Source organism: Mustela nivalis, assembly GCF_964662115.1.
Source record: "Mustela nivalis genome assembly, chromosome: 18".
Lineage (NCBI taxonomy): Eukaryota > Metazoa > Chordata > Mammalia > Carnivora > Mustelidae > Mustela > Mustela nivalis.
Window position 1 is genome coordinate 48633050 of NC_139037.1, and position 23618 is coordinate 48656667.

Consider the following 23618-nt stretch of genomic DNA (forward strand, 5'->3'; position numbering starts at 1 on the left):
GGGTGTTGTGACCTCAGGGCTGCTCCAGGGCACCCTGGCAGATACATGCCATCCCAGCCTCCCTCAGGGTCTGGGCACTGTCCTGCCTCATGGCTGCTGGAAGGGGGAGCCAGCCTCCAGCTGCAGATGCCGGACGGTCTAGCTCGTGCCCTCCCAGACTCCCTTGCGGCCAGGGCCTGGACTGTGGCCGGGGTCTTACCGGTCAGGTGCAGCAGCACCTTCCTAAAGACAAAACAGCTGGGCTTGAACTCCAGGATTGTGCTTAACAGAGCACAAGGAGGGTGGGGGTCGCAGGAGCTGATGAGGCAGGCCAGGGTCCGCACTCCACAGTAAGCCACTCCCGGGAACCCCCCCCTGCAAGGTCCCGGACCGGTGGCCCCCAACTTCATGCCCCATCCTCAGTGAATACTGGATCCCTCTCTTGACAAAATCGGTTTCCCAAGACTTACTGATCTGGTATTTGGGTGTCCCCCATGAATGGGTGCCTCCCCCAAGGAAGACTCTGGCAATGAACGTAGGAACCACTGCTGTTTACAGATGTGGACACCGAAACCCACAGTGGGTATGAAAGCTGAGCAGCCAGGAAGCCACAGGCCGAGATTAGAACCCAAGTGGGTCTGTCGCCAAGCCAGTCCCTCCATTGAGCATCGTTCTGGCTCTAAGGACGGCAGTGGAGACACCTGCTCCTGGGCCCCCAGGGAGCTGGATGAAACCCATCTCTGAGAGGCTCCTCTCCAGGCTCAAGGACGAGGAACTGATGCCCAAGGTCCCCCCAGAACACGGGCTTTGGAGGTGAGGCCCACCTTCACAGAACCCGGGACTGCCTGGGCACCTCTCATCAGTAACTTTATTACTCTCCAAATGGTGAACTGTGGTCTCCGCGGTGCTTCCCTGGAGCAGGCATCGCTGTCCATCACGCACCCTCCCAGCCGCAGAGAGGGGCGAGCCCAAGGAGCCCACGAGCAGAGCCCAGTCCATCCTGTCAGAACCATCACCCCTTCCCCCTCCCACCCTCGCCCCGTGGGGAGGGGTCTCCTTCCTCCAGCCTCCTCTGGATCAGGGGCCCGCGCTCCTCTCTTGGGCTCAGGCCAGCCTCGCTGGGCCCCCACACGGCAGGTGGAGAGGACGGGGAGGGGGGCGGAGGGGCTCGCAGGCACACCTGCACGGAGTGGGACAGCCTGGCAGGCCGTGACAACCCGATAGGGCCGTGTGGCCCGGGACAGGAGTCGAGGAAACAGGTTCCGACTGGAGCCGGCGCAGGAGCAGGGGGCTGCAGGCCGGGAGGGGCTGGGCGGCAGGCGCGGCGGCTGCTACCCCAGTGGCCAGGCCGGGAAGGGGCCCCCGCCGCCAGGGCCCGCCGCCGCGCCCGCGCCGCCTGCCGCACGGCCGTGGATGCGCTGGTGGCGCAGCACGTGCTCGCGGCGCCCGAAACCCTTGCCGCACTGCCAGCAGGCGAACGGCCGCGCCCCCGAGTGCGTCTTGCGGTGGCGCACCAGGTGCTCGCGCCAGTAGAAGGTCTTGCCGCACTCGCAGCAGGCGTGCGGCTTCTCGCGCGCAGGCAGCGGGCGCAGTGCCGGCCCGGGGCCGCCGGGGTGCGTTCCGCGGTGGCGCCGCAGGTGCTCCTTGCGCCGAAAGGCCTTGCCGCACTCAGGGCAGGCGTGCGGCTTCTCGGCCGAGTGGCTCTGCCGGTGGCGCAGCAGGTGCGCGGGTTTCAGGGCGACCTTGCCGCACTCGGGGCAGGAGGTGGTGCCCGGGGCGGCCGCCGCCGCCGCCAGGAAGGGGGGCAGGCCGGGCGCAGGCGGCGCCGCGGGGGCCGGTGGAGGGCTGCCTGGCTCCTGCTTGTAGGGGCGCGTGGCCTGGGCGTCCCCCGTCGCCAGCATCTCCACCCTGGGGGCCGCATCTCCTGCCGGACAAAGGCAGAGTGAGGGCGGGGTGGTGCAGGGCACAGGGGGCGGGGGCAGGCCAGGGGGTGGGGGGGTGGGGTAGGGGTCAGGCCTGTACCAGGAAGGGCCCTGCCCGGGCAAAGCTTAATGCCAGGAAACCATGGCATTAAGGGTAGGGGGTAGGGCTGATGAGTCGCAGGGACGCCGCACAGTGCAGTCAGTGCCCAACAAATGGAGGCGCCGTGCGGGCACGGCTGAGCGGGAAAGGGAATGCGGATGCAGATGATCCGCGTGTCCGGGAGCGTCAGTGGGTGGATGGTGCAGGAGCTGGCGAGGGGCGAGGGGGGAGGGGCGAGGGGGAGGGGCGGGGGCGGGGCGGGCAGACAGATGGACAGTGGGTCGCCAGGGTGGCTCAATCCTTTAAGCATCCGCCTTCCCCTTGGGTCATGACCTCATATCCTAGGACTGAGCCCCCCTTTGGGGGCGGGGTCCCTGCTCAGCCGGGAGTCTGCTCCGCCACCCCCCGCCATGCTCTCTCTTTCACTAAAACCTTTTTATAAAAGATTCCTGGGGTACCTGGATGGCTCAGTCACCAGGTGTCTGCCTTCAGCTCAGGTCATGATTCCTAGGGTCATGAGATCCAGCTCTGCATCAGGCTCCCTGCTCAGCGGGGAGTCTGCTTCTCCCTCTCCCACTCCCCTCTTTCCCTATCTCCCTATCCCTTTCCCTAAATAAAATCTTTCTAAAAAAATTTTTTTTTAAGTTCCTGGTTTAAAGTAACAGATGGAGGGGCGCCTGGGTGGCTCAGTGGGTTAAAGCCTCTGCCTTCGGCTCAGGTCATGATCCCAGGGTCCTGGGATGGAGCCCTGCATTGGGCTCTCGGCTCAGCAGGGAGCCTGCTTCCTCCTCTCTCTCTGCCTGCCTTTCTGCCTACTCTGCCTGTCAAATTAAAAAAAAAAAAAAATCTTGAGAAATAAAATAACAGATGGACAATGGAGAGAGGGACGGATGGACAGCAGGTGGGGGGGTGGGGGTGGATGGAGGAGAGGGGACAGTAGGGAGACAGAGGCGTGAAAGAGCAGGCAGGCTGGCCACACGATGTGTGATGCGTGGCGTGAGTGGGGATCTGGGGAAACGGATGGGCGGATAAGTCGGGGGACAGGTGAACCTCACATTTCCTTTCTCCAGGTTTTTAAACTGCCCTATGGAGTTCTGGGGGGAAAAGCTCCAGCTCATGATCCAATTTACAAGAATGACCCCAGTGTAACTGCAAAGTATAAAGCTCCTGCTCCCATCCACACGCTTCCTCCACACCAGCCACCAGCTCCTATGCCCGGTGTCCTGGCCGTCTTTCCCGGGTGCAAAGAAACCTCCCGTCAGGGGCAGAGGCCACCGTCCCCACCCTGGCTCTGGCCCTGACTTGCTATGTGGCCTCAGGCAAGCTGCTTGAGCTCCTTGGACCTTGGGTTTCCAGTCTGCTGGGCGTCGGCTCCCAGAGGGCAGCGTGTACCCAGCAGGCCAGCCAGAGGTGGGGTCGGCTTGGTGCACTGCAATGTGCTTAAAAATGTGAAAAATGTGTGAAAATCAGGCATGTCATAAAAACCCAAACTGTGGACTTTTCTTGAGGACTAGTCTGCTGATATACTGGGTGAGAGTCCCGCGTGGCAACACAGGTAGCAAGAGAGCTGGCAGAACGGTGCCCGGCACACACGCCCAGCTGGGACACATGGTTAGGCACCGGCTATACCGTCAGGCACACGCTATCGCCGTGCCCTCTGTGAGGGCGTGTCTGACCCATTTCCAGCCCCGGTGCCCAGCTCAGGGCCTGGCACATGGCAGGGTCACCAGGAATGTTCACTGAGAAAATGAATGATGAGGAGGGGGACCCCCTCAGGGTGGGGGAGGGGTGAGCTACTCACCTAAGGGCATCATCCCAACATCATCCTTTCCAGTGCTCACTCCAGAGCCTTCTGTCACATCCTGAGGTGCCCTCACTGCTGGTCCCTGGAATGAGAGATACCACACTCAGAAATGAGAAACCACAGTAACAGGCTCTACTTTTTCTCCCCTGCAAACCCCACTACGTTGTCATCAAGCCCTACCACGTGCTCTGGGAGAAGCTGGCCACCAGGCCTCTGGCTGGTTACCAGGTGAGGGACCATCTGGGGACCAGATCCCCCAGCCCCCAGCTAACCCCCTCATGAGTCCCTGAGTCAGATCTGCCCCAAATTCCTGACCCACAGAAACTGTGAGACAACAAGCATTCGTTGTGAAAAGCCTCTAAGTCTGGGGTGACTTGCAAAGGACAACTGACACAACAGCTTTAAATCCTACCTTAGCTTCACAATTCCTGCCCTCTGGATAAAGTGCAAACCAAACTCCTTGACAAAATACACAAGAAAAACACATAAGCTATCTCTAACTCAGGAAAAAAAATAAAGCTCAGGAATGGAACTTTTCCCTGATCAAATGGTAGATCACTTCTGAGCAGACAGTGTCAGTCAGGAACACGAAAGGTTACTGAAAATGTTTTAGACTATTCTATGTTTCAGACATATTTTATGTTCATATTCTTCACGCTATTGTCATTGTTCTTAAGCCCTTGTCCCCAAAGAACAGATCAGAATCTTGGTGCCAACAAAGGAGAGCTGACTCCTGAGTTCCACACACCCAACTTCCTTCTCATATTTACTTCTTTTAAATGCAACGCTTAGGGTGTTAGTCAGTGATGCCTAAATTTCTATCAGCTAGCAAGATGACTCTGCAGGGAGCTTCTGGAGCTTTTCCCAAACGTGCATTGTCTGGGACCTGTGAATGCCCACGTTGTCTGGTGGCTGCAGGATGAATACTTTGTGTGGTCACCTCTTTGCTCCAGCAGGCTGTAAGCGGATTCCTGACCACTCGCGTGGCTCAGGCTGTTATGGTACCACAGGTGCTGACTCGCTACTTGCTTCTGCTGTGGCCCACAGGCCAGCGTGCCCTGCCACCTCCTCCTCCAGCCCCACCTCCAGCCAGGTCCCGTTCCGAAAGTCCACAGTAGAAAGCTAATGATGCCCCGAGCATGCCAGGTTCTCTCAAACCTCCACTCTTCGGCATACTCTTCTCCCTCTCCCTGTCTGCCTCCAACATGTCCTTCCAGACTTGACTGAGCCCCCATCGCTGCTACCACACAAACGTTTATCAGCCTCTGTTACTTAAGAACGGTCCCTATCCTGCTACCTGTCACACTATACTATTCAACATGGAGGTTATATGGATGCACATTACAAATGCATATATTTAGGGGTGCCTGGGTGGCTCAGTCATTAAGAGTCTGCCTTTGGCTCAAGTCATGATCCCAGGGTCCTGGGATTGAGTCCCACATTGGGCTGCCTGCTTGGTGGGAAGCCTGCTTCTCCTTCTCCCATTCCCTCTGGTTGTGTTCCCTCTCTCACTGTGTTTCTATCAAATAAATAAAAACTTAAAAAAAATAAAAGATTAAAAGAATGCATATACTTAAAGTACACGACCCAGTGAATTTCAACACGTACACGCTCCCGCAACTGCCATCAGCGCCGAGATGGTAAGCATATCAGCCCCTGAAAGTTTCCTCGTGCCTCTCCGCAGCACTAATCAGCAAACCCTGATGCACGCTTCCCGTCACTCCAGAGCTGCTTTTATGTTCTAGAAACTTCATACGTAGAACCACAAAGTACACAGGTACCCTTGTTCTTGGCGGGGCGGGGGGGGGGGTAGTCTTTCATGTGGTACCATTATTTGGAGATTGAGGATGCTGGCCAACAGTTCTCTTTCTCGCAGCATCCTTGGTTTGGCCCGCAGAAGGAGCTGGGAAGTATACCTTCTTCAATTTTTAAAAAGTTTGTCTGGAGCTGGTATCACCTAGTCCTGATATGTTCAGGAGACCTCCCGACAGCCACCTGAACTGCCACCGGCATTTCTATGCCTCTGCTGCCCATCTGCTCCCACAGAGTGTGCGCTTCAGGAGGGGAGGGCCTGGCCCACCTGCCTTCTGTGTATCCTGGTGCCAGTCCTTTTAATAACTGTCGCAAGGCATGACTCACCTGCAGAATTCACCTACTGAGAATACAATCCCGTGGGCTTTAGCACACTCACAGGCATACGACCACCCCCAGTTCTAGGATATTTTCATCTCCCACAAACTAAACCACAGACCTAGTAGCAGTTGCTCAGGTTCCCTGCCCCAGCCCCAGGGAACCCGCAGGCTTGTGTCTCTGGGTCTGCCTGTTCTGGAAGCTACATTAATGGAATCTTGCGGTCTACAGCCCCTTCTCACAGGCTCCCTCCCCCTTCCGCATCACATCTCGGACAGTCACTCCAGCTGGCGTGGGTGGCTGAGCAGCGTCCGCTTGCGAGGCTGGACTGTGCTGCTTCTCCATCCCAGCGGGCACCTGGGGCACTTCCACTGTTTGCCTATTACAGAGCCTGCCGCCCGGCTGCCACATCACTCGCATCAGGGACAGATGTTTGTAGGCTCGTATGCCAGGTGGGGACTATGGGCTCACAGGGTGGCTGTTGTTTAACCTTCACAGGCACTGCCAGACCTGTCCCGGGGCACATTCCCGCCACCATGGAAGAGGGCTGGGCTCCGACTCCCGGTGCCTCTTCTCAGTAGGCGCCAAGCAAGTGAGCGATGGGTGGGGGAAAGGGTAAGGGTCAAACTGTCTGCCTCTGCTCTGATGAAGAAACGGTTCCTAAAGAACAGGGTAAAGTTAAGTGGGTACCAAGGTGTGGAGTCAGGGTCCAGCATGAGGCTCACTAAGTCCCTAGGTGCCTCCAGCCACAGACCTGCCTGTGGGACCCTGAGCATGTTACCTCCCACCCTGGGGTCAGGGCGGAGGGGCTGAAGTGGCGCTCTGTCTCACCCCAGGTCCTGACCTGGACTGGCATGGCACAGCCGCCCGGGAGCGGGATATGGGCCAGATGCCTGCCCCGCCGGCCTCTGCTGCAGCTGCGTCAGCCCGCCCGCCCTCGAACACAGCCCAGGAGGGCACACACGTCCTCTGGATGGCCTAGGGCTCTCTGGTTTGGGGTCCCAGGCATGGGATGCTAGACTGTGCACAGAGCAAGACACCCAGGCAGAAGAGCTGTGGGGATGAGGCTTGGGTGCTGGAGCAAGCACTGGGGGCCCCGTCCCTGGGGTACAGCAAGCTTAGAAGCAGAATCTAGAGCCAGGGCCTGTGGGTTCCACTCCTCCCACTGTCCCCTAACTAGCCCCGTGACCTCCGGCCAGTTGCTGACTTCTCTGGGATGCGTGCCATCACCAGGGAGACAGGGTAACACTGTTGAGGTACTGACCCCTCAGGGTTGGGTGGAGACAGGCAGGCTAAGCTAACAGCGGGTTTCATGGGGGCCTCTTAGCCTCCAGGGGGCTGGAGAGCAGCGTCCGCCTTGTGGCTGTACAGCTGACCTCCAGTAAAAAACCTGGACACCAAGCTTGGGAGCCTCCCTCGTCAGCACAGTGCTGTCCCCACGGCACCCCTGGGACAGCAGCTTTCCTGGACCCAGCCCTGAGGGTCTCTTGTCTTTTCATTGAAACAAGTCAGAACCGGGAGCACCCCAGCTCTCGTCAAGTCCTGAGTCCTTCTCAGGAATTACTGAACCCAAGTTGGCCCTGGGGAGCCCTGAACCTGCAGGTGGTATCAGGGCAAGGGGTCCTCGGGGAAGCCCTGAGCACCGCACACGGAGCTGCCCAGTGGCCAGCACTGCTCGCCTGCGGCAGCAAGGACACTTGGGTTCAAGTCTGCACTTCCTACCCTGCAGGTCCACCAGGTGGGGGGCGCAGGGAGCAAAGGCAGGAGGCCCGACCACAGGGTCCTGAAGGGTCCCGCAGGCCACTGCCGGGGCGGGGGGTGTCTTTCTCCCGTAGCTTCACCCTCTGGCCCAAGATGCACAGGCTCAGCAAGCCCTGTGGCCCGCCTTCAACTCTTGGGGCCGCAGCTGGCCTGCCCTCCTACACGCGGGCCCTGACAGCCTCTCCCCTGCCGGCTGTCCCTGTTCTCTTCCTCCTCGGTCCCAGAACTCCCTGAGCGCTGACCAGGAGGCCCAGGCCAGCGGGCGTTTCCTGTTGTGACTGACTGCAACCCGGGCTCTCCCCGCCTCCCGCCCACCGGCTTTCCTTTGGGTTTCCTGGGCTGGCTGGGGTGGACCCCTGGCTATTGTGTGCCTGCCACCGGAAGCAGGGGGGGGTGGGGGACTGGGGGGGCTGGGCGTGGCCAGTTCAGTCCCGCCCGGCCGTCTCCCCTCACCTGTGGCATGGACCAGGCTCTCGCTCCACAGATGTGACCCGCACTACGCACTGCCCACTGCACCAACGGAGGCGGCCTGGGGGGTCACCCTCCGCTCCCCGGCAAGCCCCTTTCCGAGCACCCACCGCGTACAGAACTGAAGGCACCAAGGACACAGCCGTGAACGGGGCAGACATGGCCCCTGCGCTCAAGGACCCACGCTCTAGTCACTGCCACATGCGTCACAGCACCAAGGGATTTCCACGAGGCTGGCTCGGCCAGGCAGGAATTTCCCTCGGCTCCTGGGGATCCCAGCAGCCAAGAAAAGTCCTCAGAACCACAGAGGCCCAAACGCTGCCGGTGGCCATGCCAAGTGCCACCGCCACCTCAAGAAGTAGCTGGGAGGCTTCTTCTAGAATCAAACACAACCTCCGCGAAACCCAGCCCTTGCACTCCAGCCACCCCTCCGGACAAAGAGCACTTGTGCCCACACGGACAAACACAGCTCGGTCCTTATGGCAGCTGCACTCAAAACCACCCAGCACTGGAGACCACTTCTGGGTCCTTGAGTAGGGGAGGGACAGAGAAGCTGGCGTGTCCCCACCACAGAGCGAGAAAGGAACCACCCACCAACCCACACGACCGCATGCGTCAGCCTCAAAGGCATGGTGCGGAGCGAAGCCACAGCTCGCACACGGAGCTCCTCTCTGGGTTTCCCCAGGTGACGCACCGCACGTTGGCGGCCCGTGGGGCCCTGCAGTGCCAGCACAGGTCCCTGTCCTGACTCCCGGCAGGGAACTGTACCCCATCCCCACCCCCCCAAAGTTAAAAGTACATGGAAGCCAAGCACCTGGCTGGCTCAACAGCTGAGCGTCTGCTCAGGTCACGATCCCAGGCTTCTGGGATAGAATCCCTCCGCTTCCGTCCCTCTGTCCATCCATCTGTCCATCAGGCTCCCTGCTCAGCGGGGAGCCTGCTTCTCCCACTCCCTCTGCCCCTCCCTCACTTACAGGCCCTCTTTCCTAAATAAAATCTTAAACAAAAGCAGCCCACGGAGGCGGTGGCACCTGCAGCCGGTAACAGCAAGCTCCGCGCCTGAGGGAGGCCCGGGAGCAGGGCTCTTTGGAGCTCCTGGGGGCCCTGGCAGCCGGGTCTGGGGCCGCACCAGGGAAGGCTCTGCCCGCACACGGACGACCCCGGCCCCATAGACACCCTCGTCCCAGACACATTTCCCAGACTCCAGCTTTCTGGATCCCTCTGCCACAGTCTGAGGGCAAAGGCCTGATGCCAGGCAACCATCGCTCTTCATGCCTTTGCTTTAAACACTGTCCGTCCCACAGCAATGGGGAAGCAGCATCCAGGGGCCAGGGATGGTGCGGCGTGACCCCACGGAACAGCATCACCCCGTCCAGAGATGCTCTGCCTGGCTCCCCGCCCGAGGCTGTTCTCTTACCAGAGGAGGAGAAGGACGCCCCGGCAGACAGGGAAGCTGTCAGAGCATCCCCGGGAACCACGGCTCGACGAGACTCTGAAACCCTTTCCACACCCTTTCCGACTCCTCAGGCACCCACCTGCGTCCGCGGCGGACACAACGGACCCTGCTCCCCGGGCTTGGGATGCTGACGTGTGGGGACAGCCCCAGCATCACGGGAAGAGTCGGGGTAAGGAAAGGACATGGCCTTGGAAGCGGAGGCTGAGCGAGGCCCAGGGATGGAGCCCTCCCTGGGCTCCAAGTGGTTCTGATGGCCACTTGGCATGGCCACTGGCAGCGTGCGGGCCTCTGTGGTTCTGAGGACTGTTCTTAGCTGCTGGGATCCCCGGGGGCCGAGGGAAATCCCTGCCTGGCCGAGCGGGTGGTGACCCCAGCCTGGGACCCCGTGCTGCACACACCCCGGGATGCCAGCTCAGCCGCCTTGCACACCACTGCCAAGACACTAAGAGCTTGGACACACTGAGTTCAATAATTAAATCCTCTGTTCCTTTCCACTCTTTCTATTATGCTACTGGATGGTTCAGGACTACATTCAAGCTCACGGACTACTGCTCCCCGGACAGCGTGGCTCTAAACCGGGGGTCTGCAGGCTGTTCCTGTGATGGACCAGGAGTAAGGGTTTCCAGCTTTTTACGGGCCATCGGTCTGTGTCTGCACTGCCCCGCTCAGGCCTTGTGGCAGAAGAGCCACAGGAATCGTGTGGACAGATAGGCCTGGCTGTGCCCCTCTCCACAAAGCTAGAGGGCAGGGGGCAAGCCTGGTCCATAGGCTCCGGTCGGATGACCCCATCTCAGTAAAGCATCTGGTCTCCCCAAAGAGAGGGCTGGCGTCTGCTCTCAGCCACCAGGTGGTGACCTGTAAGGCCTGGGGGCACCCTGCCTGACACAAGCGTCTGTGTGCCTGGTGGCCTTGGGCCACACTGGACAGTCCCACAGTACAGTTTGTATCAGAGACTTCCAGACACCCAGGGTCTGCCCAGCCTCCACAGGGGCTGGAGGGGACAAGGATCAGGCCCGCACACTGGGGCCCAGCAAACTCCGGGCACCGAGGCTCAGGGAGCCACCCCAGCTGGTGACACTGCAGGCACAAGTCACACACCATGGCCGGGAGGACTTCAGGCTGTCCATGCACCCCTGTGAGAGGGCAGCCGGAGGCTCTGGGCCAGGGCTGGGGCCCTGCAGCTCCTTCCTCCGCCGACCCAATCTGTGCCCCTCGGCCATGACAAACCCCAGTGTGAGGGAGGAGACGGCTTTTGGGTGGCTCTGAATCCTTTCCCTGAATGCAACTGGAGAGCAGTCCCGGAGACCCCCAAAGTTGCCGTGAGAGTCAGAGGGAGGGCAGTCTTGGGGACCCCTCTGCAAGCACACACCTGCCCCAAAGCCTCCCGCTCTCCCTTGTGCCCCTTGTGCCCCGAGGCCGGGCAAAGAGGGGGAGGCCGATCTCCAGTCAGGTGAGGGGAAAGCTGGTCCTCCCACCCCACCCCACTCCCCCCCCCCCGCCCCCGCCAGCCCCGCGCTCACCCAGAGCTCCTCCAGCAGGGCCACGGCCTCCTCCCCGCTCTGGGGCCGCCGGCTGCACACCCAGGCCTGGACGTCGGCGGGCAGTGCGCTCAGGAACTGCTCCAGCACCAGCAGCTCCAGCATCTGCTCCTTGGTGTGCAGCTCGGGCCGCAGCCAGTCTCGGCACAAGGTGCGCAGCAGCCCCAGCGCCTCGCGGGGGCCCGGCGCATCGCCCAGGTGGAAGTGGCGAAAGCGGTGCCACGGCGAGTCCAGGGTCAGGCCCTCAGCCGTCTGGCCTTCCTGCTTCACGGGCTGGGGAGACAGGACCTCCATGGGGGTCTGTGAGTCCTGTGGGGACAGCAGCGCCTGTGGGGAGGGGAGTCAGCACAGTCAGAACCCAACTCAGTGATGCAGGAAACCACCGCCTCCCGCCGGCTGCACCCCAAGCACACCCAGGTGGGAGCCGAGGGACCTGGAGTAAGTGGTGGTGCCTCTCTGCGCCTCAGTTTCCCCTCCAAGGCTGAGGGTGAGTGCCTGAGAAGGAAGGTGCGGAGGAGGGGAGATGGGACCCTGTCCAGGGACAGCACGGGCTCTGGCCCTGTCTCTGCCCCTTCCCTGCAGGTGACCGCAGGCCCCACTGCCCCTCAGTCTCCTCCCTCGGCTTTGTGTGAGGAGCGAACACACAGACAGCCGGGAACAGCACGGCCCGGCCGGGCTCAGAAAGCCCGCAGCTCTCGCCAGCACCATCGCCACCGTGACTGCTTGCCAGATGACACACAGACCCTGCGCCCCCTGCAGCACGGGCTCTAGCATGCCCGCTCCAAAACCACCCCCCCCCCCCACCGCTTCCTTATTCACATCCCCAAACCCACACCGAGCTCTAACCCAGCACCCCGGTGTCCGGAGGTGGGTTTGGATGAAGCTGGCACAAGCTTCTGTTAGAAGACACGGGGGCTCTAACGGGCGGCGTGGCAGCTGGGGCTCCCGAGATGGCGCTGTCCGCTCGGAACTGCTGGGAACAAGCTTACACGTTCTCACCACAGCAAGGACAAGCCTGACGACGTGAGTTGACAGATGTGAACCGCACTCACCATGGCGACCGCGTCACAACGTACCCACGTCAGATGGTCCCGGGGTAACTGAACACAACACTCTATGTCGATGACGTCTCAGTAAAAACGGAGAAAGAGATGAAGAGAAGCCATGAGGCTGGGGTCCGAATACGAGGGGATCAGTGCCGCTAGAGGAACAGACATCCCTGGACGTGCTCTGCCACATGAGGAGACAAGCAAGCTGCCCCCGCAGCCCGGACACAAATCTGCCTGCACCCGACCTTGGACTCCAGCTCCAGAACTGAGAGAAATCAGTGTCTGTTGCTGAGGCGCCCATTCAGTATTCCCATGGCTGCCCACGCCATCCGACACATGGATGGGCCCCCAGTCATGTCCGGGGATTGGGAAAAGAGGCGGACTCTGGGACTTGGCCCACATCCACTCTCCCCTTCCTCCTATGTGCAATACCCCACCCTCCAAGGAAGCCGTGTGCCCTCCACTTCCTCTTCCCTGTTCCCAAAGGAGGGGACCCAGACACGGCAGCGTCTCCACCGGGAGACAGCTGGGAATGTCTGGAGACTTTTGACTGCTGGATGGGGGGTAGGGGAATGGGGCTGTGGGTGTCCAGCAGTGGGGAGACAGCTGGCGGTCCTAAGGCCCACAGGGCAGCCCCATGGCACAGAATGGTCCAGCCCCGAATGTCAACAGCACTAAGACTGAAAGACTCCGGGCTAGAAGAGAGATCATCCTGTGGTCCAGGGACCCCCAGGGTATAGCAAGGTCAGAACTGTTCCATCATGATGGTAAGATGGTATCTGAGGGTGCGCCGGGGTCTTCCACAGGCTGCACACACACAGGCCGAATGGAGAAGCCATCTTCTTTCAAGTCAAGAATTGGAGATATTTGCAGAAAAACAAGGCCATGTTTCCAATTTTTTGTTTTGGAAAACACAGTTATTTTCCATTAAAAAAAAGGTTATTTATGTCAACATATGAAATGTTGATTACTTCTATTCTTATAGGCATTATTAGTAAATACTTTGAAATTTCTTTGGCCTTTGCTTTAATAGGATACATACCCACAAACACAACTGCTACTGGTAAAGATAGTTCGGGATCTCCAGTAACTTTTAAGAATGTAAAGGGGCCCCGAGATCACGACACTTGAGAACCACTAGGACTGGGTCAGCAAACAGCCGCCTGTGGGCCAGATCTGGCCTGCAGTCCATCTTTCCTTTTGTTTTGTTTTTTAAGATTTTATCTTTTGGTTGTGGGGCTTGAACCTACAACCCCAAGATCAAGAGTCGCATGCTCTACCAAGTGGGCCAGCCAGTTGCCTCTTTCTTTTTTAAAAATTTTTAGAAGATTTCTTATTGATTTATTTGAGAGAGAGAGAGGTAGCAAGAGAAAAAGCAGGAAGCAAGGGGGAGAGAGAGAAGCAGGCTCCGCTGAGCAGGGAGCCAAAAAATGGGGCTCTATCCCAGGACCCCGGGTTCACAACCTGAGCCAAAGGGAGACCCTTAACTGACTGAGCCATCCAAGCACCGCTTTTTTTTTTTTTCCATAAAGTTTTATTGGTACACGGCCAAGCCTACTTGCTCGGGCACCATCCCTGGCTGCTTCTGAGCTCGGAAGACAGAGCTACGGACATCTGGCAGACTTTAGAGCTGCAAAGCTGACACGTGGCTAAAGCTATCTACTGTCTGGCTCTTCCAGAAAAAGTTTGCCAACTCCTGATGGTGGGAGACCAACACAGAAGGCATCCTGGATGGCCCCGTGGGTATCGGCACTGACCCACATCGTAACACCCTGCACTGTCAGGAAACCAGTTTTTCTACTGGGCTTGAGCCACTGTGTTTCAGGACCTCGTTGCTGCAGTAGCTTGCTCCTGATCAGGACTACAGAACAGCTCTCACGACCCAAGGCAGGAGGCAGATGAGGGCTCTGACCAGTGAGAGTCAAGAGAAGGTCTGCATTTGAACAACTTTCCTCATGATATGAGAAACTCCTGTGGCCATCCTCATTTTTCAGCAAAGGAGGTCAAGACAGGAATCCTTGGCTCTGGGACACAGGCTCTGTGTGGCTGGGCTGAAAGGTCCCCAGGGTAGCCCAAGTCCAAAGCCCTGGCTCTTAAGTATTATGCACTGACCATGGACATCATCTCACTGTTGGGCCAGCCACCACACCCTCCCACATCATCTCCCTGCTCCTGAACCTGCCACCCTAGATGCAAATCATCCCACAACAATCAGAAGCAGTTTTTTTCCCTCAACACAAATCACATTATGTCACTTCCCCACTCAAAACCCCCTGGCTGCTTCCTTGCTACAGAAGGTCTCCCATCTGCCTACCTTTCTTATCTCTCACTGTTTTATCCCTGGCTCTCTCTACTCCAGCCACACCAGCTTCTGGATTATATTCTCAGACTCAACGCTAGTTCTACCCCAGGGCCTTTGTACCTGCTCTTCCCCCCTTTACTCAGCTGACTCCTTTTCTTTTTTGAGGCCTCCATGCAATTTCCCCTACTCAGAGAGCCTCCTCAAGCTGTCTGATTAACACAGCATCCACACACCCTACCCTGCAGTTACTATCCCATCACCTTTACTAACTTCCTTTAGTGTTTAACAAGACAAGGGCTTTCTTTGTGTGCTATCCTCCTTCGTGAGAACTGACGCTTTAGGAGAGCAAGAGACCACATCCACAGAGCCCAGCGTGCTGGCTGGCACTCAAAGAAAATTTATGGGATGATCAGTGCTATGGGATTTTAGTATTATTGCCTCCATTTTGCCAATGGAGAAGATAAAGACACTTGCCTAAAGTCACTCAGCTAATAAGTCACAGAGCCTAAACTCACACCCCTGTCTGCCTGGTCCACAGCCAGCCTGCAACATCACCTCCCGCCCATCCATCTCTCCATTCAAGGGCTGGTGAGCCTGGGGTGGCAGGGAAGGCTTCCCAGAAGACCCAGGCCAGAGCTGAGACTCCAAAGACACAGAGAAGCCTGCTTGCTATGAGACAGATCCCCCTGGATTGGACTGGAATCTGACCCGAGAGAGCCAGGGCTCAGGCATCACGCTGAAGGGTCCTGCAGTCTTGGGGGGAGGGGGCTCACGGGTTAGCCACCAGCTGTCCACAGTGAGTGGAGAGCAGGGCCAGCTGGACCTTTCTCTGGGTCCGGGGGTCACCACCCAGGAAGCAGTAAGGAAGTTCGTTCCACCAGGTGAACCAATCCTTACCCTCCACTGCGGTCCAGTGCCTCCTGCCGCGGCCAGAGTGCTGTGCGCTACCCTGGAAGCCTCAGGAGACAGCTGCTGAGCAGGCTCGGCCTCACAATGCCCCACCCAAGCACCCCAACAGCCCTGCAGGTTGGGCACCACAATCAGAAGCCCACAAGATCACTCAGAGACAGGATTCAAACCTGGAACTGTGGGATCCCAGAGCCCATGCTTGTCGCACCCAGCACCTCTGCACAGCCCGCTGGGTTAATCAAAGGGTTATGAAGTGGGCTCCGGGCCTTGGCTGCTTCCATTTCCAGCTCGGCCATTTATCCAGTGCCTGACCCTGGACCCCTGACTTGCCCTCTGTGGACTGAATTTCTCCACCTGGAAACCAGGACTGATAACAGCTCCTTCCCCGCACGGGGTTGCCAAGATCATGACCGAGAAGTGGTCCAAGATCCAGTAAGCGCTCAGGGAAGACTTGAATGTCCACTGCAGGGTTTCCAAACCTCAGTACCAGTCCCACATGGGGCCCGATGCTTCTGTGATGTGGCCGCCGTCCCATGCCACGCGAAATGTCTGTCAGCATCTCCGAAACCAGCGGCCGTTTCCCCAAACCCCAGCTGTGACCGCCACACAGGTTTCCAGATACCGCTGTGTCTCCCCAGAGAAGCAGAACACGGGCTCCCAGCCCCGGGGCTGAGAGCCACCGGCCCACGGGACATACTCGGGGCGCAAGGGCTCTGGGGCAAGCCCCAGCTCTGCAGCCGCCCAGCGGTCCGTGCTCACACACGGTACACGAGCACCTGTTACACGGGGTCCCCATCACCCGGGCTGTAAAATGGGCCGGAAAACCCGCCGCGTGAGGGCGAGGGGCGAGGAAAACAGATGCGGAGCGCAGCGGCCGCGCCAGCAAGGGCTCGAGCACAGGGAGCCCCAGGCGCCGGCACCCACACCTCGCCAGCCTCAGAGGAGGGGGCCCGCAGGGTGACGGGAGTCGGCCGGGAGCAGCTCCCACAGAGGAGCCCAGCCTGGAGCCCGGGCGAGCCGCGGGCCAACAGCCTCCCGCGCACCCGGACCCGACGCGGGCGCCCAGCACCCGAGAGAAGAGCGCGGCGGGCGGCCTCAGCATCCGACGCCCCGCACCCCACCCCTCCCCCTTCGGGGCCCTCCCCCGCACCCCGCCCCCGCTTCTCCACTCCCGCCAGCGTTCCCCATCCCGCGGGGCCGCAGCCCTCTCCCACTTCCCGACCCTCCCCTGGCCCCTCCCCCTCCCGTTCCCGCTCCCATCCCCCCCACCTCCCGCTTCGCTCAGCCCCCCTCTACTCCCCTCCCCCCGCTTCTCCACCCCTCGGTCCTCCGGCCTCCAGCCCCCCTCTCCCCAAAGCGCGTCCAACCGCCCCCCTAACCCTCCCTGCCCCCCTCGCTCACCTCAGTCTCCCAGACGAGGCCCCCCAAGCCCCCTCACTCGTCGCACATGCGCACAAAGCTCACCGGGACTCCATGCCCCGGCAGGCTTTGCGCCAAACTCATCCGTCCCCTTCCCCCCAACACTCAGACACCTAGCCTTCCGTTCCTTCTCCGCCCCGCACCGGCCTCACCCGGAACTACGTTTCCCAGGAAGCATCGCGGCAAAAGGACGCGTCCCTTTAGCAACTCGCCGTGACGAACTTCGCACGCCGGTCTCCAGATAGCTCTGAACTACGCTTTCCAAGGGGTGTCGAGGATGGCCCGCGGCCTACTAGCCCAAGCAAACAGGGCCTCTCAGCGCGCCAGGCTTGGAACTACATTTCCCAGAATGGCTGCAGGGTTTCTCCCCCCCCCATTGGCTCGCGCGCAGGCATGCGCAGACTTGCCGACGGGGAGGCCGAGGTGGGGAGGAGGAGTTGTCGTGGCCGCATCGTCCCGAAACAGGTGGAGGTTGGACGCCGGCGGGTGCTCTGGAAATGAAATCCCCGGTCCATAGGGCAGGCAGGCGAGGAGGAGGGGCCTCGCCAGAGTTCGGCGCCCCTCAGGCCTGTTGGGTGCGTCTCCTTGAGAACAGGTCTGCCTGGGCGGCGCTACCAAAGTCCGAGGCCGGCGCGCAGCGGATCGCGCCTGGCTGGGGCCTACCTGCGCGCCCTGGTTCGGCTTCCCCGGCGGGAGCCCGGCGCACAGCGTCTGGCCTCGGGGTCCGCTCCTGCGTGAATCGGGAGAGGGTGCTGCCGGCCACACGTCGTTGGCGTGCCCCCATCGGACAGGGCCCTGCCTCAGTTTCCGCACCTCGGAAACGGTAGGGCGGGAAGAAACGCGAGGAGATGGGCCGAAGCTCCCACGAGCCGCGTGGGCCGGGGGCAGCGCTGGACGTCGTCCTACCTCCCATTGCTTGAACGAACGGTGATTTCCCCCCAGGTTTACCTGCGGTCGGTGGCCGAATGCGAGCTTCCCGCCGGGCCCACCGGTCTGCCCCTCGCTCCTGTCCTTCGTGAGTGCCAGCTCTCCGGCCTCCTTTCTGCTCCAGGAGCACCGCTGATCCGTTCCCGCTCACAGCATCTCCAGAACTCCCTTCCTCTCGCAGATCTGAAAGTCTGCCCGGTTCTCCCTCCCACCCTCTGCCCCAGCCCCGCGGTACCCCGTATGGGTGGCATTAGGCTGTATGTCTTCTTGGGACGGACTGACTGCATGTAGCACAATGTTCTCTGCGTTCACCTGTGACGTGGTGCGTGTCCGAATCACCTTCCTTTTTAAACTGGTTAATAATTCGTTACGTGTATGGATATCGCATTCTGGTTTTCCATCCATCACAGGGCTCTTAAATCTTACAGGAACATGTCACCCTTGCTTAAAACCCTTCAGTGCAGAGGTGCCTGGATGGCTCAGTGGTTTAAGCCTCTCCCTTCGGCTGGGGTCGTGATCTCAGGGTCCTGGGATGGAGCCCCACATCGGGCTCTCTGCTCGGCATGGAGCCTGCTTCCTTCTCTCTCTCTGCCTGCTTGTGATCTCTGTCTGTCAAAACAAACAAACAAACAAACAAACAAACAAAACCCTTCAGTGCAGACTCTTGACCCTGGCCTGCAAGATTCGGTATTCCTCTAGTTTATGTGGTGCCTTGGTGCACATCCGAAGAGGGTGCCCTCAGAAGGACTGCGCCCGAGTGGGCCCGAGCCAGGGCATGGGCCTGGCAGGGAGATGGAGGGCGGGATGCAGCAACTTCTCCCAGATAGCAGCCACTTGTAGGGAGCAGGTTCACCTCGGCTTCACCACAGTACCACGTTCCTTCAGGCATGATCGTGGTTCTCCACCACAGTGGCCCAAGGGTTCTGAGTCAGGTCCCAGACCAGCCACACAGCATCACCTGGGGGCTGCTTGGAAATGCAAACTCTCGGCCCCCACCTCAGACCCACCGATTCAGAAACACTGGGGGTGGGCCCTGCACTTTGTTTTAACAAGCCCTCCAGAGGCAATAGGTCAGAATTGGCACCCCTCACAGGGTCCTTGTGCAGCTGCATGGGTAGATTACATGCAAAGCCCTTACATCCTTCTGGGTGGAGAGGAAGGAGTTGATAAACACCACTTTTTTTTTTAAACTTCATCTTCAGTTAATGTAACTGATAAATGCAAGCCCAGCCCCCATGCCTCCCACTCCATATAATAAAAACAGCTTACTTTCCCACAGAACGTAGTCTACTCATGTCTTGCATAATTCATGTGTACAGGTCACCTTTTTTTTTTTTTTTAAGATTTTATTTATTTAGGGTTGCCTGGGTGGCTCAGGCAGTTAGACATCTGCTTTCTGCTCAGGTCGTGGTCCCGGGGTCCTGGAATTAGCTCCTCCTCAGGCTCCTGCTGATCCTCGCTGTCCCCCTGCCTGTACTCTCTCTCTGCCAAATGAATGAAAAAAATCTCACAAAATTAAATTCTATTTAGTTATTTACTATTTTAGAGAGAATGTATGTGTGAGCAGGGGGAGGGGTAGAGGGAGACTGAAAATCTCAAGCCGACTCTGCTGAACTCAGAGCCCAGTGCAGGTCTTGGTCTTAAGTCCCTGAGATGAAATCAAGAGTCCCATATTTAACTGACTGAGCCACCCAGGCGCCCCAAGCCCTTTTAAATGTGGAGCTCTGCATCTTCATCCTGCACTGGGCCTCACAGATTAAGTAGCCATTCATATCACACCACCTCGATAACCAGTGTAGTGTCGGCACATAGCCCTGTTCCTCCAACACCTGAGTGCACCATAAATACTGGTGAGGAATGGAAAAAAGGAATGACCCCCTGGATGTTCTTCTTCCGCTTTTTCACCTGGTAACATCATACATTCCTCAGCAATCCATTTAGATGCTGCCTCCTCCAGGAAGCCTTCCTGTATAACTCCCACCCCAATAAATCTGGATGAAGCTCCTCATCTGAGCTTCCACAGTACCCCTTTTCCTCTCCATCTTGCGCTTGGACTAGTTTTGTATATGCCCTACTTATCATCTGGCGAGCACCTCAATCACAGAGACGCAGTCGTCAGAGCTCCCAGCTTGGGGCCTGCCTGGGTGAGTGAATAAGGATTGAAGGAAAGTGGTTCTTTCTTTCTTTATTTATTTGACCTTCCCAAGGCAGAGGTTTAACCCACTGAGCCACCCAGGCGTCCCTAAGGAAAGTGGTTCTTAACCTTACTTCCCAGGCCTGAGGGCAAAAATTCTTTTGGCAGCAGATCTGGCCTTTATCCTACCAAAGCTCCTGGGCTGCTTTGTAGCACCGCTATAATTATTACTCAAAATAGTAATTAACGTTTTCTCTTTTGTATGGTGCTTTAAAGTAGGAAGATCCTCTAGGGTGGGGAGGGAATTTGGTTCATGCCTGGAGTCCAGCCCCTGGCACCCGGAGGCTCAGGTGATGTTTATTGGATAAGCGGGTGATGGATGAGTGAGTACGGAGCCAGCCAGCCAGTCTGCACCCCAGCTCCTGGGGGCTGGATTGTGAGTCTGAGTCACCTTCGCCAGGCCCCAGGAAACCCTCAGGAATGAACAGTTAAATTATGAATGAATTGCTTAATGAGGGGCACACACTGCCTATTATGTTATTCCGCCCTACGCTCTCTCTGGAGCTGCAGAGCAGATCAAAGCATCAGCCCATTTTACAGCTTGGACAATCGAGGTTGCCCTAGGAGACAGACTGAGAGAGGCACAACCAGCAGCGGGTGCGGCAAGCCCACTCTTCCCGCCCTGTGGCCCTTGCATAGCCCAGGTGGCAGGTCTTCCACTGGCCGGGAGAGCCTGGACAGGCAGATGGTGAGCAGGCCGCCAGCTCAAGGGAGCCAAGCAGACCTCACCTGCCAACCCAGAGAATTCCCTGGGAAGTTCTGCCCAGCTCCGTTTCCACACATCTGCCCAGAGCAAACGCAGCCTTGGAGGCCACAGCTGTGGGCGGTTCTCTCAGCTTTCATCCCCCGTGTCTTGTCTCAGGAGGCTAGAGGGTTCTGGGGGTGAAGTCAGTGAGCTGCACTGGGCGAAGAATTGGAACCAGAACACCTGCTGATTGAAGGTTCTGGAGGACTGGTCCCAGGGCACCTCAGGAGGGCTGGAAGGTGAGTGCAGCACAGGGTGGCCAGGGGCTGAGGAAGCATGATAAAGGAAGAGGGTCACTCATGCGCTGGGGCTGTTCGTGATTTCTGCAGTTGTGGTGTGTGAGTCCGCGGGCGCCATCCCAGGCCTCGGGGCTTCAACAGCACAGTTATTCCCTCCCAGTTTGGCCAGAAACCCAAGATCAGGGTGTCAGCAAAGTTGGTTTCGCACAAGCACTAACCACTCTTAGCAAGAAGGCCAATTCTCTGGTATGGGATCCATCTTTCTTTTCTTTTCTTTTCTTTTTTTAAAATAATTTTTAGTTTCATTTTTCAAGAAAGAATTCCAACCAAGCTTGAAAATAACACTCTTGGGACCCCTGGGTGGCTCCATCGGTTGGGCATGTGCCATCAGCTCATGTCAGGATCCCACGGTTCTGGGACTGAGTCCTGCATGGGACTCCTTGCTCAGCGGGGAGCCTGCTTCCCCCTCTTCCGGCCGCGCCTCCTTCTGTGTGCACGATCACTTTCTCTGACAAATAAATAAGATCCTAAAAAAAAAAAATTTTAAAAATAAATAAATACATACATAAATAAATAAGAAAATAATTTTCTTGTATAAATATGGAATACAGGTTGCTGTGTGATGTGGCCTTTCCCCAGTGCCCCTTGTCCGGGGATCCTGAGGACCTCGTGTGCCGTTTTGTGCCATGCTACAGACGCCTGCCGAGGTTTGACGTCTCTCCTCCACGGTGGACATCCTCAAGGAGGAGGGCCGAGGACTAGGGCGGGGGCATCCTGAGTCGGGGGCAGTGCCCCTCGAGTTCTCCGAGACTGGGTCCCACCCTCCTCTGGCCCCAGAAGTGGGACCAGCCACTCGAGAAACATCTGATGTCCTGCGATAATACCAGGAAAAACTGCCCGCGGTAAATACACTGTCGTTGAAAACACGAGTCCTGCAGCAACAGGGAGTGTTTCTCAGAACCTTACACCCACTTGGCATTTATGATGAGCTTTTATGGCTCTGAGAACAATTCGCTGCCGGAAGAGGAAAGTGAGCAGGCTCTAGAGTTTGTTCATACCAACAACCGCTCACCCCTTCTTGTTAATGTACTCTTCCAGCAGGTTTTACTTGAAATGGATGAAACCCAGGGAGTCAGAATATGTGTTTCTTATTAAACAATAAAGTCATTGCATATATTTAAATCAAGTTCATTAAAAGCTTTTTGGCTTTACAGGGGTCTTTATGTTTTTATTTATTTGTTTATTTATTATTATTTTTTATTTGTTTTATTTTGGTTGGTTGGTTGGTTTTGGTGTGTGTGTTTTGTTTTGTTTTTGGTAATCTTTTTCCTCTCTGGGTGTCAAGAGTGTTCGGAAATAAAGCACAGTGTAAAGCCAGTCCCAGCTCAGCAGGTCTGGGGAGAGGTGGAGGCTGGGAGGGTAGGACAGAGTCTGGGGCAGAGGCCTAGGAGTGGCAGAGGGCTCAGTAGCAGCTCTCAGATCCCCGTTCCCACTTGCTGCCCTCTTGACCATACTATGTGACGTATCAGCGTCTCAGCTTCTCTGGGTCTGAGCATCTCCTGCCCCCTTCCAGCCCCATGGAGAGTGTGAAGATGAACGTCTTTGAACACATGAAAGTTTTGAGCGGCCCCATGAGCACAGAGCTGCCCCAGACTGAGCGAGGAGAGAAATGACTACCAGTGTGGCCTTGGGTGTCGAACGAAACTAGACTTAGGCAGCAGGCTGGCCTGGGGCACACATGCTCCCCTCCTCTGTCACCAGTTTTCTCCTGCGTGAAATAGAAGCAGCGAGAGTTTCTATCTGTAGTCGTTGAGATGCATTCAGTTACCAGTCCTGAAAGCTTGGTTCCAATTTACTTAAGCTTAAGGAAGGGTTAATCAGCCGGCAGGGAAGTCCTGAAAAAGGGACCAGCTCCAGAGTCCCTTTGATTTAAAGGTACTTAAAGACTTAAAGATGTCACAGGGCGCTGGGGTGGGGCAAGGGGACATCTGGGTCAATCAGTTGGTTAAGCATCTGCCCTCGAGGCTCAGGTCATGATCCCAGGGTCCTGGGATCAAGCCCCGCATTGGGCTCTCTGCTCAGTGGGGAGCTGCTTCTCCCTCTGGCCCCTCCCCATGCCCCCCATGCTTGCGCATGTGCCCCCCCGAAATAAATTAATAAATGCATCTTTTCTGCTGCCTGTGGTGTGGATCTGTCCTCAAACTGGTATCCCTTGACCTGGGGCCACAAGCTAATGTCCAAGAAGAAATTCGTGAGATGTTCTTGGCGCACAGGTGTTTTTATGGCAGTACAGGGACAGGACCTGTGAGCAGAAAGCGCAGTGCATTGGCTGCAGGAAGCTGGTGCTCCAGGAGGAGGGGATGCGCAGGGAGGAGGTGATTGTAGACTTCTCATTCGAATTCCTACCCGTGAAACTACTTTCACCAGATTTCTCTGGTCCTTGCCATTCAGTTCGGTATTAACTGTGGGTGAGATGTGCGGACAGTTATGAGACCCATTAAGAATGCAGTAGCGAGGGCCACCTGGGTGGCTCAGTGAGTTAAGGCCTCTGCCTTTGGCTCAGGTCATGATCCCAGCATCAGGCTCTCTGCTCAGCGGGGAGCCTGCTTCCCTTACTCTCTCTCTGCCTGCCTCTCTGCCTACTTGTAATCTCTCTCTGTCAAATAAATAAATAAA

General features: G+C 57.7%; 1 protein-coding gene and 1 long non-coding RNA gene across 7 annotated transcripts; one reads left to right on the forward strand and one right to left on the reverse strand.

Moving 5' to 3' along the window:
* Nucleotides 1-829: 829 nt before the first annotated feature.
* Nucleotides 830-16957, reverse strand: ZNF444 (zinc finger protein 444). 6 transcript variants are annotated; one of them, XM_082709682.1, is made up of 5 exons: nucleotides 16820-16957; nucleotides 12211-12258; nucleotides 11141-11485; nucleotides 3803-3887; nucleotides 830-1903 (listed from the first exon to the last, which is right to left on the reverse strand). In XM_082709682.1, the coding sequence occupies exons 2-5, from the start codon at nucleotides 12211-12213 to the stop codon at nucleotides 1311-1313; spliced, it is 1026 nt and encodes a 341-aa protein (XP_082565808.1). In that variant the 5' UTR covers nucleotides 12214-12258; nucleotides 16820-16957; the 3' UTR covers nucleotides 830-1310. The 6 variants fall into 6 exon arrangements, with proteins under 6 accessions (XP_082565808.1, XP_082565807.1, XP_082565806.1 ...); XM_082709681.1 differs by having other exon boundaries at nucleotides 12211-12359; XM_082709680.1 differs by having other exon boundaries at nucleotides 12211-12388.
* Nucleotides 16958-16994: 37 nt separating this feature from the next.
* Nucleotides 16995-22153, forward strand: LOC309852651. The gene is made up of 2 exons (XR_014305301.1): nucleotides 16995-17363; nucleotides 21554-22153. It is a non-coding gene; the product is annotated as an uncharacterized lncRNA (long non-coding RNA).
* The last annotated feature ends 1465 nt before the right edge of the window (nucleotides 22154-23618 follow it).

What these genes read in the sequence shown, in the direction of transcription:
- ZNF444 (XM_082709682.1), bottom strand. An exon ending in CCCTGCTGGAGGAGCTCTGG is followed by an intron (nt 3,888 to 11,140) that starts GTGAGCGCGGGG and finishes CTCTCATTCCAG; the next exon opens with GGACCAGCAGTGAGGGCACC. An exon ending in TGTTGGGATGATGCCCTTAG is followed by an intron (nt 1,904 to 3,802) that starts GTGAGTAGCTCA and finishes TTTGTCCGGCAG; the next exon opens with GAGATGCGGCCCCCAGGGTG.